The sequence below is a fragment of the Mytilus trossulus genome, chromosome 1 (genome assembly GCF_036588685.1).
Source record: "Mytilus trossulus isolate FHL-02 chromosome 1, PNRI_Mtr1.1.1.hap1, whole genome shotgun sequence".
Classification (NCBI taxonomy): Eukaryota; Metazoa; Mollusca; class Bivalvia; order Mytilida; family Mytilidae; genus Mytilus; species Mytilus trossulus.
Window position 1 is genome coordinate 104655837 of NC_086373.1, and position 16337 is coordinate 104672173.

The window sequence follows — 16337 nt, forward strand, 5'->3', positions numbered from 1 at the left end:
GATTTTGACACTTATTTTTTCTTTTTAGGTAACATATAGCCCTTCTTCAGCTATAAGTAAAATATTATCCAGAAGTCTGGCATCCTTGGACTTGGATGAAAAGGAAGGTGAGTTTTTATAATGAATTGTTACTGTTGAACAGCCTTTACAACTCCATTTAAAAAAAAAATCCCATGTTAGGTGATTCCTGTTATGTCCTGCACATTTTCTGCATTTTTTCAGTAACTTCAAATCAGAGCTTTCTTAAATTTGTTCTGATGTTAGTATGAGCAATATTTGCATGCTTAATTCTACATGTGAAAATTTTAATCTTTTATATTAGGAGCTGTTCTCAGCTTTCTGTAATATGACATTAAGCTTCTTCTATGAATATGATACCATACTATACATTCACATTCATTGTTCCTAAACATTCTGTTTACCAAATACTTGTATATTTAAACATATTAATTATGGTCATGTATTAATTTTTTGTTACATTTTCCTCAGGAACTGCCCATTTCAACTTTCTGAAATTCTGTCTCCACAATGATTTTTGAATACATAGCCCATACTACTAGGGGGTGTTTAATGACATATTTGCCTTTTCAAGTATTTAAATAATTTATTTGAACCTTACAGTGATTAATACAATTTGAGACAAAAAAATAATTATTGTAAAACAATAAAGTTAGATTGATGAATGATAATTAATGGATTTTGAATTTTTATAAGCCTGAAAGCAATTTAACAAGCGTTTTGCCTTTGGATCAGTGGACTTGAAATTTGGTCTTAAGCTTCATGTTAGCATATCATACTTTGGGATGTGTTGTTAAATCCGTCCTTCATTGACTCCCTGTTTTCCTGTGTTTATATAAAGGTCCCATCTTGTTCTGTAAAAGGGGGGGGTATTGTTTATGTTTATGTATTTTCTGTTGTTGACAGGTTTTGTTTTTTTTAACTTGAATGTGGTGTATTTTTGTTAAGAGAAAGGGGTGAATATTATTTTTTTTATGAATGAATAGCTATTATCTTTTGTTTTAAGCCTTTTAAAATATCCAATAACAGGAAAATAATTGTATAATTAATTTTTCAGCATCAGACACAGCAGATGAGAATCCAACATTGTCTCAAGAGGTACAGTTATTGTATTTTAACTATAAACTTATTGCTATCAGTTCTTTGGCCACAATTTTATCATCTTTTCTGATGTAATTGTGAAACAAGAACATGTATACAGTTACCATATTAGTTTTAATTGATACTTTTGAAGATTAAGCTCAATTGTGATATTAAGAGATTTTTTCAAAGGCTTAAAGGCAAAAGGTATAAAATTTATTTATTCAAATTTTTTTTTTTTTTCAAGATATATTGTGTAAATATGTACATACATGTATAAATATTTTTCATTATGGGCAAAAAAATCAGCTAGGCATGACTGGAAATAATTTAATTGAGTAAGTGTGACCCTATATCTATGTTGTTCATTTCATTTTGTACATGTATATATTGATCGGTAGAAAATGTTGCACATCATTATAAGATGTAAAGTACACAATAAATTAATTTACAATGATGCAGTATTTTTGTAATTACATGTATTACAGGATTCTCAGGAATTCCACATAGAGGAGATAAACAGGAACAAGAAGAAAATACTAAAATCAGGTGGATTAATTTCAGGTTAGTATTGTTTGTAAGCATGGTTTAAGCAAATATTTATGTTGTCTGATTTTTTATTAAAAACAAATTTAGAATAATTATCCAGAGACTATTCTTAATGTACAATTCACCTTAATTACAAGAGAAAAACAGTAAAAGTTATAACAAAAGGCTGCTTTTAACTAGTAGTTTCTATTTATATATTTACCTATTTTTGATTTATATTGATGTCAACACTTGACCAAAAAATATTAAATGCATCACAGCCAATTATCAGGAAATCTGAAATGATAGTTAGATTAGATATGTTATTCAATTTTGCAGGTCCATCGACTACTATCAGGCCATCAAAATCATCATTGAAAAGAAAATATAGTGTATCCTTTTATGCTAAAAGAAAAAGAAAATAAAACATTGAAATCTGTACTAAACATCTTGAATTTAGGATTAAGAGTTCTGGTTTGCTTGAAGTATGAAAAAAATCTTCTTTGGACTGCTATTTTTAAGATGGCCTGTTACAAGGTTTAATGCTCCATCCTTCACACCCTAGTTGCCAAGTGGTAGTCCAATGTTCGGTCCTTAATGTTGTGCTCTCACTATGCAGAAAAAATCAATAAATGACAAAGGCTAAAATTTCTCCTAAAATTGAGATTGTACTATACCTGATAACCATGATTGATAATCTAAAATATTCAAATTTAGAATATTTTGTCTGTCTGTTGCTTGTTTTATACATGGTTGAGAAAGTTATGAAGTGTCATATTAAAAGTGCCGTATTCCTATTTCATATTTAAATTCACTTTTAAGATCTTTCCTTCTGAAAAAATTGGCCACTCTTGACGAAATTATTTTTTTATACACAGATGTATATAGGTTGAATACACATCCTAAGAAAAAAATATGATGGTTAATGCAAATAATGCTAATGTCATTTGAAGCAAGAACCATAGAAAATTTAGCTACAAAGTAGGAAAAGTTTTGATTTTCATCATGATGAATTCCAATTGATATAACACTTTCAAAATCAACTGCTTTTGACTCATCAGGGTTAAAAAGAAGGCATTAATCAAATAATAATTTGACTCTCCAAATTTAAGAAAAAATAGGTTTGACTGATGTGTTTATGAAGAATGCTCTCATTTGAGGGTCTGTAATATTATTTCAAGAGCTTTATGAGTTATTTCCTTAACAAGTACCAGGCTATTATGACCTCAGATCTAGAAAGTTCACAGGATGATGATGATCTAGATAAAGCCTACATTCCGAGAAAGTTATTCAGAGGTTTGTTCATTTTATTTGTAATATAGTTAAGATTATAAAAACTGAGGTTCCAAATGATTAGTGAACTATAGAATGTAAAAAACAATTGATTTTTCCATTGCAGACAATAGTAATGTTTCTTGCTGTACTGATTTTATGGAGTTGATTTAAATTATTATAAAACCTTTTTTAAAATAAAGAATATTTATTGTGTTAACATATTTCATAAAAAAAAATGATATGGTCGCGTTGCTTTTCTAGGTGTAATTTACAGTTGTCAAGGGTGACCATCAATCTCGCACAAAAATAACAGTAAAATTTATGCATTCAACAACAGGAAGAAAGAAAATTCTCAACTATTTCTGAAGGAGGAATCAAATTTTATTTTGTCATTGCTACAACCAAGAATCAATAAGGTTTCAGGAAAAAAAATATTATTTGTGGCATACTCCACCCAATCAAAATCTGTCATGTTTTTGTTTCTGAATACTATGTTATGCTCATTTTCGACTGGTCCCAAAAGAGCTAATGGTAGATTATAACCTATAGTGTAAAACATAGAAACTTGAACACACAACAAATACTTCATTTTGGAAAGGCAAATATTGTCTTAACTGACAAAATGTTTTAATTTTTCCAAAGTTGGAAAAATTAAAACATTTTGTCAGTTAACACAAAACCAGGGACATATATAAGTCCTTGACAAAACCAAATGTCGGACAAGTACATTGCATAATATGTATGAGTTCATATGAATTGGTTTATGACCTGTTACTTTCATTTTACATTTCATGCAATATACAGGCACATTCCTTAAATATAGCCTACTACTATTCATTATTTTTCAAACAAATAATTTATTTCATTTTTAAAACTTTTTTGTTGTCTTATCGAATTAAGGCAAGGAAAAGGCTTAGCTTTTATTAGGGGAAAAAAACATTATTTTTTTACTACCTTGATTTAAGAAAACTTTTTCAAACACTGTTATATCAAAGCTTGCATTAATAAATGTGGGTCTTTCTATTTTTCCAGAGCAGAAATATATGGTGGAAGAACAAATGTATTCAAGTGAAATGGTATCAGATAGAAGTAGTGAGATACTGTCAGATGTAGATCCTACAACAGAGGTCTCCACTTTACTCAAAGCTTTCGGCATAGATGTTCAGAGACATATTGGTGTAAGAACTTTATTTTCATAACATGTAATTGCATAGTTGTTTCAATGTGTTTCATTTAAGTATAGAGTTGAATTTAACTGGGTTTTTTTTCACATTCATTTAAGACTAAAAGTATTATGGTATACTATTGTCTATCTGTTGGTCCAATCATATCTTGTGATAATTAGAGATTGGCATAACTTATCCTTTCAAAGTTAACTTAAGTCAGCTTTAGGAATTTTGTCAGATGTTCAGACTTCTTGGTTTATCCTTTCAAACCGGGTAAAATAGTTTGCCACATATTACCCACTTTTCTTTTCATATAAGACTCCAAAAACTCATAAAAGAACATTTACCAAAATTTAAGCAGATTCTAGATATCTTTTCTTACGATTTGAGACCCAAATAATGCCAATGCTAAATATAAGGTAAAAGTCAAAATCTTATTGCAAAAAGGAGTTCTATAAAATACCAATAAATATTTTTATATTATTTTGTTCCTTAACTTATGCTCTTCAATATTATTGAGGATGAGCTTCATTTTGTTTATGAAATTTGTATTAATCCAGGACTTTGTAATCTAACCTCTTTATGTCTTTTGTAGTATTGCTGTTTCATTGACTTGTGTCTTTTCTTGTTCATTCAATTAAAGATTGGATTTGTATTTAACTGTATTGTTTCTTTGACAGGAAAAAAGACATCAATTGGATTCGCTTACAAAGTCTGTTTTGAAGTCAACACAAAAACAAATGAATACAGTTTGGACAATGCAGCAAAGGAAAAGGTATAATCAAATTCCTGATTAATTAAATATTTGTATCTTACCCTTCTTTTCTAAATTTTAACCCCTATTATCCACCTATCCTTGGACAGTGGTGTAACAGTACAACATTAGAAGTAACTATAAAAATCAGTTGAAAAGGGCTTAACCTATCAGATTGATACAGAGTAAAAATACTATAACAAAAACAGAGTAGACCTGGCAGGGTACTTGTACATCCCAACAACAAAAATACACTAAGAACTGATCTGAGAATACTCACAGTTTCTGACAGCTAGTTCAAAGCCACTAACAACTAGTCATGCATCTAATTTTTAATACATTAAAAAATTAATTGAAAAAACTATCTTATAGGTCATCCATTTTGAATAAATATCAGGGTAACATGATGAAGGAGCTTGTGGCACTAGAAAAAGATGTAACAGTCTTAAAGGAAGCCGAGGACAATGCCTTGGTAAGTACAAACCTGTTCACTTTAGTTTTTCCTAGCATCCAACCAAAAGTGTAAATCAGTCCCAAGCCAGAAACATCATCAGTGATTGCTTTAAGTCATATCTTTATTGTTATTTCCCTTCTCCCTTGGAAATACTGTAAATTTAGAAATTAATGCGAGGTTTTTATTATTGCGAAAAATGCGACTGAGTTGTAAACGCAATAATTTAAACTCGCAATTTGAAATATTTAATATGAATTTAACAGAATTTTTCTCAAAATCGTAAAAATTAGAATCGCATTTCAGTCTAAAATGACAACATCGCAAATATAAATGCACGCAATAATTTCTGAATTTATAGTAATCAATTACCACCAAAGGTTTAGGGGAGAAAAACATCTTACAAGAAATGTCAGCTTGAGAAGCATACAATCAAATTGTCAAGGAGCATTACTACTAATATTGATAACTTAATTTTGCAGGAGTTATGCAACTGGGAAATATTAATTTTGAAGCAATCGGAGGACATTAATGAAAAAGTGAAAGATTACTTGCATGGAATATTGAAACACAGTTTAAGGATTTAATTTGGAAATAATAGAATTTAATTCTAAGTATATTTATAGAATACATTGGTGTTGTGACTCCTTATAGCAATAATTGTCCTTTTCTAACCTTTCTTTTTCTAGAATTTGATTTCACTATCATTTTAGTAATTATCATTGTCTCTGTACTAAATTTCACAGCAACAATTTTAATGCCTGCATTAGTTTTGCCATGCAGGCAGGTTTTGATATAATTTTTTTTTCATTAACTTGTAAATAATGATGTATCCTAATTTTCTAAAAAAAAAATATATCTCATTTCAGACGTTGTTCAAACAACAAATGAAACATCTTCAACAGTTTAGAACAGAACAAGAGAAAAGGTATTTCATGTTAAACTTATATTACCAAATTTTACATATTTTGACCATTGAAACAAGTTTCATTTTTTGGATGTTATGTAGGTTTTTATTAATGTACCTTGCTAGTCTTTAAATTATTTTACCTGGAATTGCAAATTTCCAGCATAGATGTAAACCCTGAATTCAGATTAATAAAGGTATTCACTTTTCTGTCAGTGTGCTTTTGCGGAAGCAAGTGATGACGGTGCCATCTTTAGACCTGTTTTTTAAAAAAAATTTATTATATTATTATGTATCAAAATTCAGTTCGGATCAGTGGTAATTAAGTAATGACTTATTTTGTAATATTCAACCATTATCTAGTCACTTTGTCATTCGTTGATCAACTAATCTGTATTGTACCTATTGATTTCTATAATCTTGTTTCTTCTACAGATTGTCCAATCTATGTGAGGCACAACAAGATCTTGAAGATGAAATGAAGGAAGTAGAGAATCAGTCAACACATCAACATGTAAGTTGTATCTTGACAGTCAGTTTCATGTGTATTGTTTGTACCATATTGAAACATTAAACTGCTAAATATTGCAAATTATTTATAGTTTTAGATTTGTTAGAGTGAGAAGTTGAGTTATCTAATGTCGCTATGATAAACAAAACTAAAAATAATGAATTGATATCAAGCAATATTCAATGTTCAGGAATTGTTGCACCTTTTTCTCTTAAATCTTCTGCTGGGGAAATTTGCCAATAATGAATCCCTTTTAGCTGTTATAAAGAGCAGCTTGCCTTGGAGGAAAAGAAGTTCATCATGACCTTGCTAGTTGTCATTGACCTAATAAAAAATGAGTTTATAAATCTATGCCAATCAACTATTTTAATAGAAGTTATGCATGTTTCAAATATAAATTATCAGGAAAACAATGGTAGTTATATCATGCCTAGGATATTTATTGAAAACAAAAACAATTTTGTTTGCAGTATTTGCTCTTGATCAAATAAAATATGTGCATCGGTAGTGAGTGACATTAGAATACAGTGGGGATCCAGAACTTTTCAGAAGTGGGGGCCCGCTGACTGACCTAAGGGGGGGCCTCTCCTGTCATGATTCAGTGATTTCCTATATAATCAACCAAATTTTCCACACGAAATTTGGGGGGGGGGGTGGCTTTTGCCCCTTAGGGCAGCCCAGGATCTGCCTATGGAATACTCTTCTTTAATATTCAAAATTTCAAATGTTGTTTGGTTTCCATGTTACTAAACTTGCTGAACAATATCTTTACAAACAGGGAAGGGACACACCATGCAGTTTCTGCTCTTGAGTTTTTTATATCCAATTTTAAATGTCTATGAACTCAAATAAATCAATAAATTTGTTTCTTTGTATTTAAGGTGATGGTAAAATCAAAATTAAGAGAAGACCTATCTTCATTGCAGAAGAAGCTTTTGTTAGAATCGGTATGTTATATTGAATTCATGAAATTGAGAGAAGGAGAATAGTATACAAATTTTTAGAGAACATATTTGTGTGTTATATGTGGTAGTAACTGTTTCCTTTGTAAGTATTCAGTTAAACATTACAATTTTGTAAAAAGAAAACAAACTTTAAATGACTGTGTGGTCAATGAAATTTAATCAATTGGGTTTTATGTCCACTCCAACAAAGTTCAGAGTTATACAGGAATCACTTTGCCTGTCCATACATTGAAGAAGAAAAAATCAATGTATTGGTAAAAAGAATTGCACTATATCATTGCTGAACTTGATAATGTCTAATTTTTATTTCAGCAAAAAGAAGAATTGTATCATATGAAGAGAAATTTACAGACAATATTCTGTTGATGACAGTAATCATGGATATTTACTTTCACAATTAACCTAATGAATATTCTCCCATGAATAGATGAATATTTCTCTGTAAAAATTGAAGATATTTCATAGAAATGTTGTAACAGTATTTCAGATTATGCTTTAAATATGTTTGTAAGGTTCATCTGTAAATACTAGTAAAATTAAGAATTAAAAGATTTTTAAGCATTTTAGAATTCACAATGTGATGAATAATATGTAATAATAATTTTTTTTACATTTGTTCTAAGTTTAACACAGATACTTTTTTCTGGTCATATAAGTAGTAATAAAAGTAAATGCAAGCCATAATTAGACACCCTTTATTTGTATAGATAATGTATGGCCATGACTATAATCTTAAAAAAATGTATCCTTTTGATTTGTAAGACTTGCATCCCTTTTGTAACATTGAAAATCTTGCTTGCTAATTTTAATATGCAATGTGTATAGAATGAAGCAAACCCCAGCTTTGCATTTAGATTGTCAGTGTTCTAAGTGTTAATTTTTAGCTTTCTGCATTGATAGTGAGAAAACCAAAATGAAATATCTGAAATAAAAAAAAATTTAGTTGTGTAAACTGATGAAAAAATGTATATGACTGTTTTTTTGTTCATGTGATGAAGATTTTTAGAACCAAAGAAAGGTTTAATGCTGTTGATTATTATTCTCCAAGTTTTATTTACTGCAAATTCAGAAATTATTGCAATGTTTTTATTATTGTGAAAAAATTTGACAGGGTTGTAATTGCAATAAATCAAACTCTCCTTTAAAACAAATTATATGATTTAAACAGGGTTTTCTGTATATCGCAAAAATTAAAATCAGATTAAAGTCGAAAACGACAAAATTGTAATGATGAATGCATGCAATAATTTCTGAATTAACAGTATATTTGTTATGTTTCTGAAAACTATGTTGAATAATAAATTGTTGAATTCAGTTTAAGTACCAGTATTTTGTGTTGTGTTTTCAATACATTTGCAAAATGTACGTTTATCTTTTAAAATTTCTATAAAAAAAGTAAAATCACAAAAATACTGAACTCCGAGGAAAATTCAATTGGAAAGTCCCTAATCACATGGCAAAATCAAATGATAAAACACATCAAACAAATGGACAACAGCTGTCATATTCCTGACTTGGTACAGGCATTTTCAAAGGTAGAAAATGGTGGATAACACAAAACAAAATAAATCATTTCTGTTGATCATATCTGGTTTATTAGCTCAGGGTTCAAGGTCCATTATCATTTATTGCAATAGCTTGGCATACTATTGTCTTGATAACATATGATTCAAAATCAATATTACATTTAACCATATATCCAAGGATGGTTACCATCCCATCCCATCTGGTTTATTAGCTCAGGGTTCAAGGTCCATTATCATTTATTGCAATAGCTTGGCATACTATATTGTCTTATAACATATGATTCAAAATCAATATTACATTTAACCATATATCCAAGGATGGTTACCATCCCATCCCATCTGGTTTATTAGCTCAGGGTTCAAGGTCCATTATCATTTATTGCAATAGCTTGGCATACTATTGTCTTATAACATATGATTCAAAATCAATATTACATTTAACCATATATCCAAGGATGCTTACCATCCCATCCCATCTGGTTTATTAGCTCAGGGTTCAAGGTCCATTATCATTTATTGCAATAGCTTGGCATACTATTGTCTTATAACATGATTCAAAATCAATATTACATTTAACCATATATCCAAGGATGGTTATAATTACCATCCCATCCCATCTGGTTTATTAGCTCAGGGTTCAAGGTCCATTATCATTTATTGCAATAGCTTGGCATACTATTGTCTTATAACATATGATTCAAAATCAATATTACATTTAACCATATATCCAAGGATGGTTACCTTCCCATCCCATCTGGTTTATTAGCTCAGGGTTCAAGGTCCATTATCATTTATTGCAATAGCTTGGCATACTATTGTCTTGATAACATATGATTCAAAATCAATATTACATTTAACCATATATCCAAGGATGGTTACCATCCCATCCCATCTGGTTTATTAGCTCAGGGTTCAAGGTCCATTATCATTTATTGCAATAGCTTGGCATACTATATTGTCTTATAACATATGATTCAAAATCAATATTACATTTAACCATATATCCAAGGATGGTTACCATCCCATCCCATCTGGTTTATTAGCTCAGGGTTCAAGGTCCATTATCATTTATTGCAATAGCTTGGCATACTAGTCTCTTATAACATATGATTCAAAATCAATATTACATTTAACCATATATCCAAGGATGGTTACCTTCCCATCCCATCTGGTTTATTAGCTCAGGGTTCAAGGTCCATTATCATTTATTGCAATAGTTTGGCATACTATTGTCTTATAACATATGATTCAAAATCAATATTACATTTAACCATATATCCAAGGATGGTTACCATCCCATCCCATCTGGTTTATTAGCTCAGGGTTCAAGGTCCATTATCATTTATTGCAATAGCTTTGCATACTTTATTGTCTTATAACATATGATTCAAAATCAATATTACATTTAACCATATATCCAAGGATGGTTACCATCCCATCCCATCTGGTTTATTAGCTCAGGGTTCAAGGTCCATTATCATTTATTGCAATAGCTTGGCATACTATATTGTCTTATAACATATGATTCAAAATCAATATTACATTTAACCATATATCCAAGGATGGTTACCATCCCATCTGGTTTATTAGCTCAGGGTTCAAGGTCCATTATCATTTATTGCAAAAGCTTGGCATACTATATTGTCTTATAACATATGATTCAAAATCAATATTACATTTAACCATATATCCAAGGATGCTTACCATCCCAGAAACATCTTTTTGAACTCATTTCAGTCTTTATGTAGCTTTGACCATGCCTTTTGATTTGTTTCTCTCAAAATCAATAGGAATACTCCCCTCAGTATAGGTAACCATGTGCTCTTGCTTAGTGTTGAAAGTTTCCCCATGCTTTATGTGTAGGCTCTTCTGTATTTTTAAAGTTGTGGTTTATTTGTTTTTGAGATAATTTCTCTTATGTGTGCATGCCACATCATTCTTGCAATTGTAGGCCAGGTTTGTATTAAAATTTCAGAAAAGTGCACATCACCTATTCTTGACCTTTTAATTTACATGGACTGTACTGGTTACTTGAACTTTGGCTAAACCAAACCAGGTACTTCATATCTGAGAAACAGGCAATATATGTCCTCAATTTAAAATGCATTCATTCATTCGATACCTAAATGACCAAAATATATTCTACACATTTTGATATTTACAATTAAGTATTTTAAATATGTACTACTTTCCAGTTTTTATACGTCCGTCGTCGACGGGACATATTATGATATACCGTTGTCTGTCTGTCCGTCCGTCGTCCACACTTCGGACAATAACTCAAAAACACTTTCACCAATTTCCATGAAACTTTGGTGAATTGTTTATATCTATTGACGTAAGCACCCTTTCGGTTTTTTTTAATTTCAGATTTTAAGTTTTGGATTTATGGGGCTTTATTCATAAAAAAGGGTAGATTTTCAACACTTTGGACAATAACTCAAAATGGCTTTTACCAATGTCCATGAAACTTTGGTGAATTGTTAATATCTATTAATGTAAGCTCCCTTTCAATTTTTATAAATTTCAGATATTCAGTTTTGGATTTATGGGGCTTTATTCATAAAAAAAGGGGGATTTTTAACACTGCGGACAATAACTCAAAAAGGCTTTCACCAATGTCCATGAAACTTTGGTGAGTTGTTTATATCTATTGATGTAAGCTCCCTTTCAATTTTTATAAATTTCAGATATTCAGTTTTGGATTTATGGGGCTTTATTCATAAAAAAAGGGGGACTTTTAACACTTCGGACAATAACTCAAAAAGGCTTCCACCAATGTCCATGAAACTTTGGTGAATTGTTTATATCTATTGATGTAAGCTCCATTTCAATTTTTATAAATTTCAGATTTTACATTTCCATGTGATGAATTTTTATGCTTAAAAAAGGGGGGATTTTCCAATTTTGGGACAATACATTTAAAGCATAAAAGACAAGTTAAAAGAGCAACGGGCGTATCATGCGCTAAAGCGCAGCCCTTTATTTGTTTTCACCTAGCACAATTTGGTGGTGTTACGTACATCATAATCAAAGTGCTTGTAATCACTGAATGGTAAAGATTAATCTATCAGTCACACAGTGGTAAGGGGAAGTAAAATTAAACTTTGCATTGTATAAACATGATAAAGCACTGGTTGTAGTTTATTCAACTACAATTATGGACAAAGGAAAATAACTCCAATTTAAAGATTGTTTTAACTATGGCATCATTGATATTTTGAGAACTTGTAGTGATATAATTATCTTCACAAGTATAATATCATTTTGGAACTTGAATATCATTAATTAATTTCTGGAAATGTTCATGGATAATGGATAGGATGTTTAGAATGATATGATCAATGCACTATATTTTTGTATCTCCAAAGTAGTGATCAACCTTGGATGATTTAAATGTGAAGTCGGTGCCATATGAATTTGATTGCATTTCATTAATCTTTAACCTAAAAGACCACCTAAATTATATCAGTTTGCAAAGAATTCCACTTAAACCGATGCTAGGGGTCTTCAAAATCTGTCAGTGACTGGGGGTAATAAGCTGTGCATGTACTGATCTTGTGTCATTGGTGGATTTATTGTATCCTTTGTTTTTCTATAATATAGCCCTGGAATCTTGAATTTTAGTTGCTTATCTTATCCCATTTTTGGAAAGTAGAACTGATTTGAGACAATGAAGTCAACAATTGTCATGTTTATGCCCTGTTGCTTTAAAAGATATATTTTTTTTTTTTTATTATCAATGGTATTTTGTCTTCCAACATACTCTCAATCATGCTGATCAGGGGCGGATCCAGCCATTTTGAGATGGGGGGGGTTCCAATTACATGTCCCCATTCAAATGCATTGATCGTCCAAAAAAAAGGGGGGTTTCAGAATGAGCTTCTAGAAAGTAAGATTGCAATTCATTTGTAGTCTTCAATTAAGCATCTAGAAACCCTTTTTTCCGAAAAAATTTCATTCTATTGTTCTAGAAGTTAGAAGATGTGTCATTATTGGCTATTCCACGACTATACCAGAGACAATGATGTAGAAAGTTAGCAACTATAGGTCAATATTTGGCCCTCAACAATGAGCAAACATGCAAAAGTTGAACAAGAAAACAAACAGTGATTTATGTACAAAACAAATACTTTAAACAGCAACTAATAACAACCACTGAAGGACGGGCACATAGTGAATCTGGCAATGTTTGTGGGAGGAGTATGCCAACCCTCCCCTAGTATATGACAAAGGTTTAACTGCACAACATAATGCATTTTAAAATCAATTGAACAGGACTGAAAATGTTCTAAAGTTCCATTAAGAATTTAAAGGCAACCCAACTGGTCCAAAAAACCAACATGTTTAGCCATAACAATTACTAAAATTATTATGACTAACTGTTTCTTCCCTTTTCTGTTGTTACATGTTACAAGGATGTCATTATATTCCATGTAGACTTACTTTCCCATTTGTAAATGGTACTTTTTGTTATATTCAATAAATACCTTATATAAAATCTCTTAATTCAGGCTGTAAATGTAATAATCAGTAGAATAGAAAGTCCCACAGCAGCACCTTATGAACGGCCTGGTGTACACTTCTCCAACAGCTTATTATCTGGTGACTTTACAAAACCTTGGAATCTTTTTGTCATTATCAGTGTGAATTCAGAACTTTTTGTAAGGTGGGGCCCGCTGACTGACCTAAGTGGGGGCCTGCTCCAGTCACACTTCAGTGATTCCCCATATAATTAACCAAATATTTCCCATGACAGGGGGGGGGGGGGGGGGGGCTTGGATCCGCCTATGATTATTATACTCATTTGTTTCCCATTGCAAAACATGGTGTTTGTGATAATTACAAAAGGACTGTGACTATTCACCTTGTATCGTAAATCTTCTTAAACAAGCCTCCATTATTAACTAATTGCATAATGCACTTTATACAGTTTTTGAACCAAATGGAATTTCCCCATAACAAAGTGAATGAAGTGAATATAACTTTTTGAACTGAAACTTTTTTGTTTGTTTTTGGTTTACCTACAATAAAAGCCCAAAGATTCATAAAATCGACATTTTTTTTAACTGTTTCAAGTCACTTCCAACAGTTGAAAAAAACTCACTGTTTTAATTACATGCCAATAAACTAATAGTAAACTTTCTTATACTTTATTTTGAAATATACATCATACAACAATATGTCATAATATGAGTTTTATTATATCCTAGAACATTACAACTAGTATACATAAATTATTTGATATCATAACTGATTTTGGAAGCACTTTATACACAGCAATGAACAAAAATAAAAGCCCTATCACACCCAATTCATACTGAAAGACATCTTAATATCAAGGGAAATATGTTGTTACAGTAACCCCTGTCATTAACAACAACTTTCCCTTATATTTTTTCTTATCCAAAAAATCAAAGACATAAAAACATAAAAACTTATTTTATGGTGAGACCTTACATCTTAGTGAAATTATTCTAATGAGAGGAGGTTTAGTTTTCACTGAAAATAAGGAACACAACTGGGTAATTACTCTAATCATATTATAAGATATATATATAAAATTTATAAAATTCAAAAAAATTCTAATTAGTGAATGCAGATTTTTTTTTAATGATCTTTATTTTAAAATAGTATTTTTAATCAACATTTTCTTAACATTGACCTTTCATATAATGATATCAGCATCAATGATAGTGAACACTTCAACACTTTTTCTCCAGCAAACTATTCTCAAGTTTCGTATAATATTTCAGATTTCAATTATTTAACAGAAAATTATTGAACGCCATTGAAGGACAAGACAACACTTTCTGTTTCATAAATATTCTCTTAGTTGTTCACAGATTTTACGACAAAGTATATTTCAACAAAGTTTGTCTGATAATCTTTACAAAGCAGTGATTTTTAATGTCCTAATGAACAAAAATTTAAGCCATTCTCATCAGTAAAACAAATGTTTGTAATTATCAATTCCAGTGATGCAGACTGGTTTATAAAACTATTCCTTTATGTCAAAAATAATAGATTAATGAGATATGGATAGATATTGAAAGACAAAAAAGTTGTTATATATCTGCACTATAAATGTGTAGCCATGTTTGTACTAAGCAATAGCTGACAATTTTATAAAGTTAATAAAGGACGCTTTGTATACAAAAAAAAACAAAAAAACTTGGAAGCTTTTCCCAAATTGTTTTCCCGATAATAACGCATACCAACATTCCCTTGTAATACAGCACATCATGCATGCTTAATGTCTAAATACTGACAATTACTGATTTTTTTTTTTAACATTACACATAATTTTTCTAGAATATTCAAACCTTGATGCACATTCACTTCAATAAATAATGGAAATATACATATGAGTCATGGATGAAAAGACTATTATTTGTTGTATTTTTTTTCATGAAAGTACTTTAACAGTCACCATGCAACTTTAACTACAAGTAAATTTGTAGTGACACCAGAGTTGGGGTAATTGTAATTGTAATCGTTAATCAGCTGTAATTGATTACAATTTTCCAAGTAATCATTAATCAGCCAAAAATCTGATTACATGTAATTTAATTTAATCAATTACTTTTCAAAATGCCCTGTAATCCTGATTACTTTATGATTACATTCTGATTACAATGAAAAAAATCTTGAACTATGTTTATGGTCAATAAATGAACTTTTTTGTTCTTCTTATAGAATGAATATTCAACAAGTTAAGATAATTTGGTTTACTTTATAAAGCATGTTTATAATTGATTTGTATACTTCAGTAAAAAATAAACTGTTACAGTATTTAAAAGTCATCATTAGCCTAAGAAGAGACATGTAATACATTTTTATGTCTCTAGTAAAAGATACTGTACATATATTCACAATTTTTAAAGATGTACATATATATTTGGTTAAAAACTATTATATTTTTGTAATATTATACTTTTCTTTAACCCTGAATTATAATCTTTTGCTAATATTGTGATTTTGTCAACTCTGAATTGACAGGTAGGAAACTAATTAAGGTTTGTTTTTATTGCAATATCCAATTGAGTATAAATTTAAATGTAGCTGTAGGACAATATATAAAAGATTAATCAGACATGTGAAAATTTATCTAATTAGCACAAACTAAATTAAAAGTTGGACAAATATCTTGTTT

General features: G+C 30.2%; 1 protein-coding gene across 1 annotated transcript in view; it reads left to right on the forward strand.

The window, feature by feature from the left end:
• The window catches only part of LOC134695306 (uncharacterized), a 52974-nt gene extending 43999 nt beyond the window's left edge, over positions 1-8975 (forward strand). Inside the window, exons 29-40 of the mRNA XM_063556533.1 lie at positions 29-107; positions 1076-1116; positions 1587-1662; positions 1966-2018; positions 2841-2922; positions 3934-4079; positions 4748-4842; positions 5194-5293; positions 6142-6200; positions 6615-6693; positions 7572-7637; positions 7968-8975. Of these exons, the coding sequence (XP_063412603.1) occupies positions 29-107; positions 1076-1116; positions 1587-1662; positions 1966-2018; positions 2841-2922; positions 3934-4079; positions 4748-4842; positions 5194-5293; positions 6142-6200; positions 6615-6693; positions 7572-7637; positions 7968-8021 (930 nt within the window). The 3' untranslated portion in view covers positions 8022-8975. The remainder of the gene's footprint in view (positions 1-28; positions 108-1075; positions 1117-1586; positions 1663-1965; positions 2019-2840; positions 2923-3933; positions 4080-4747; positions 4843-5193; positions 5294-6141; positions 6201-6614; positions 6694-7571; positions 7638-7967) is intronic.
• Positions 8976-16337: the final 7362 nt, after the last annotated feature.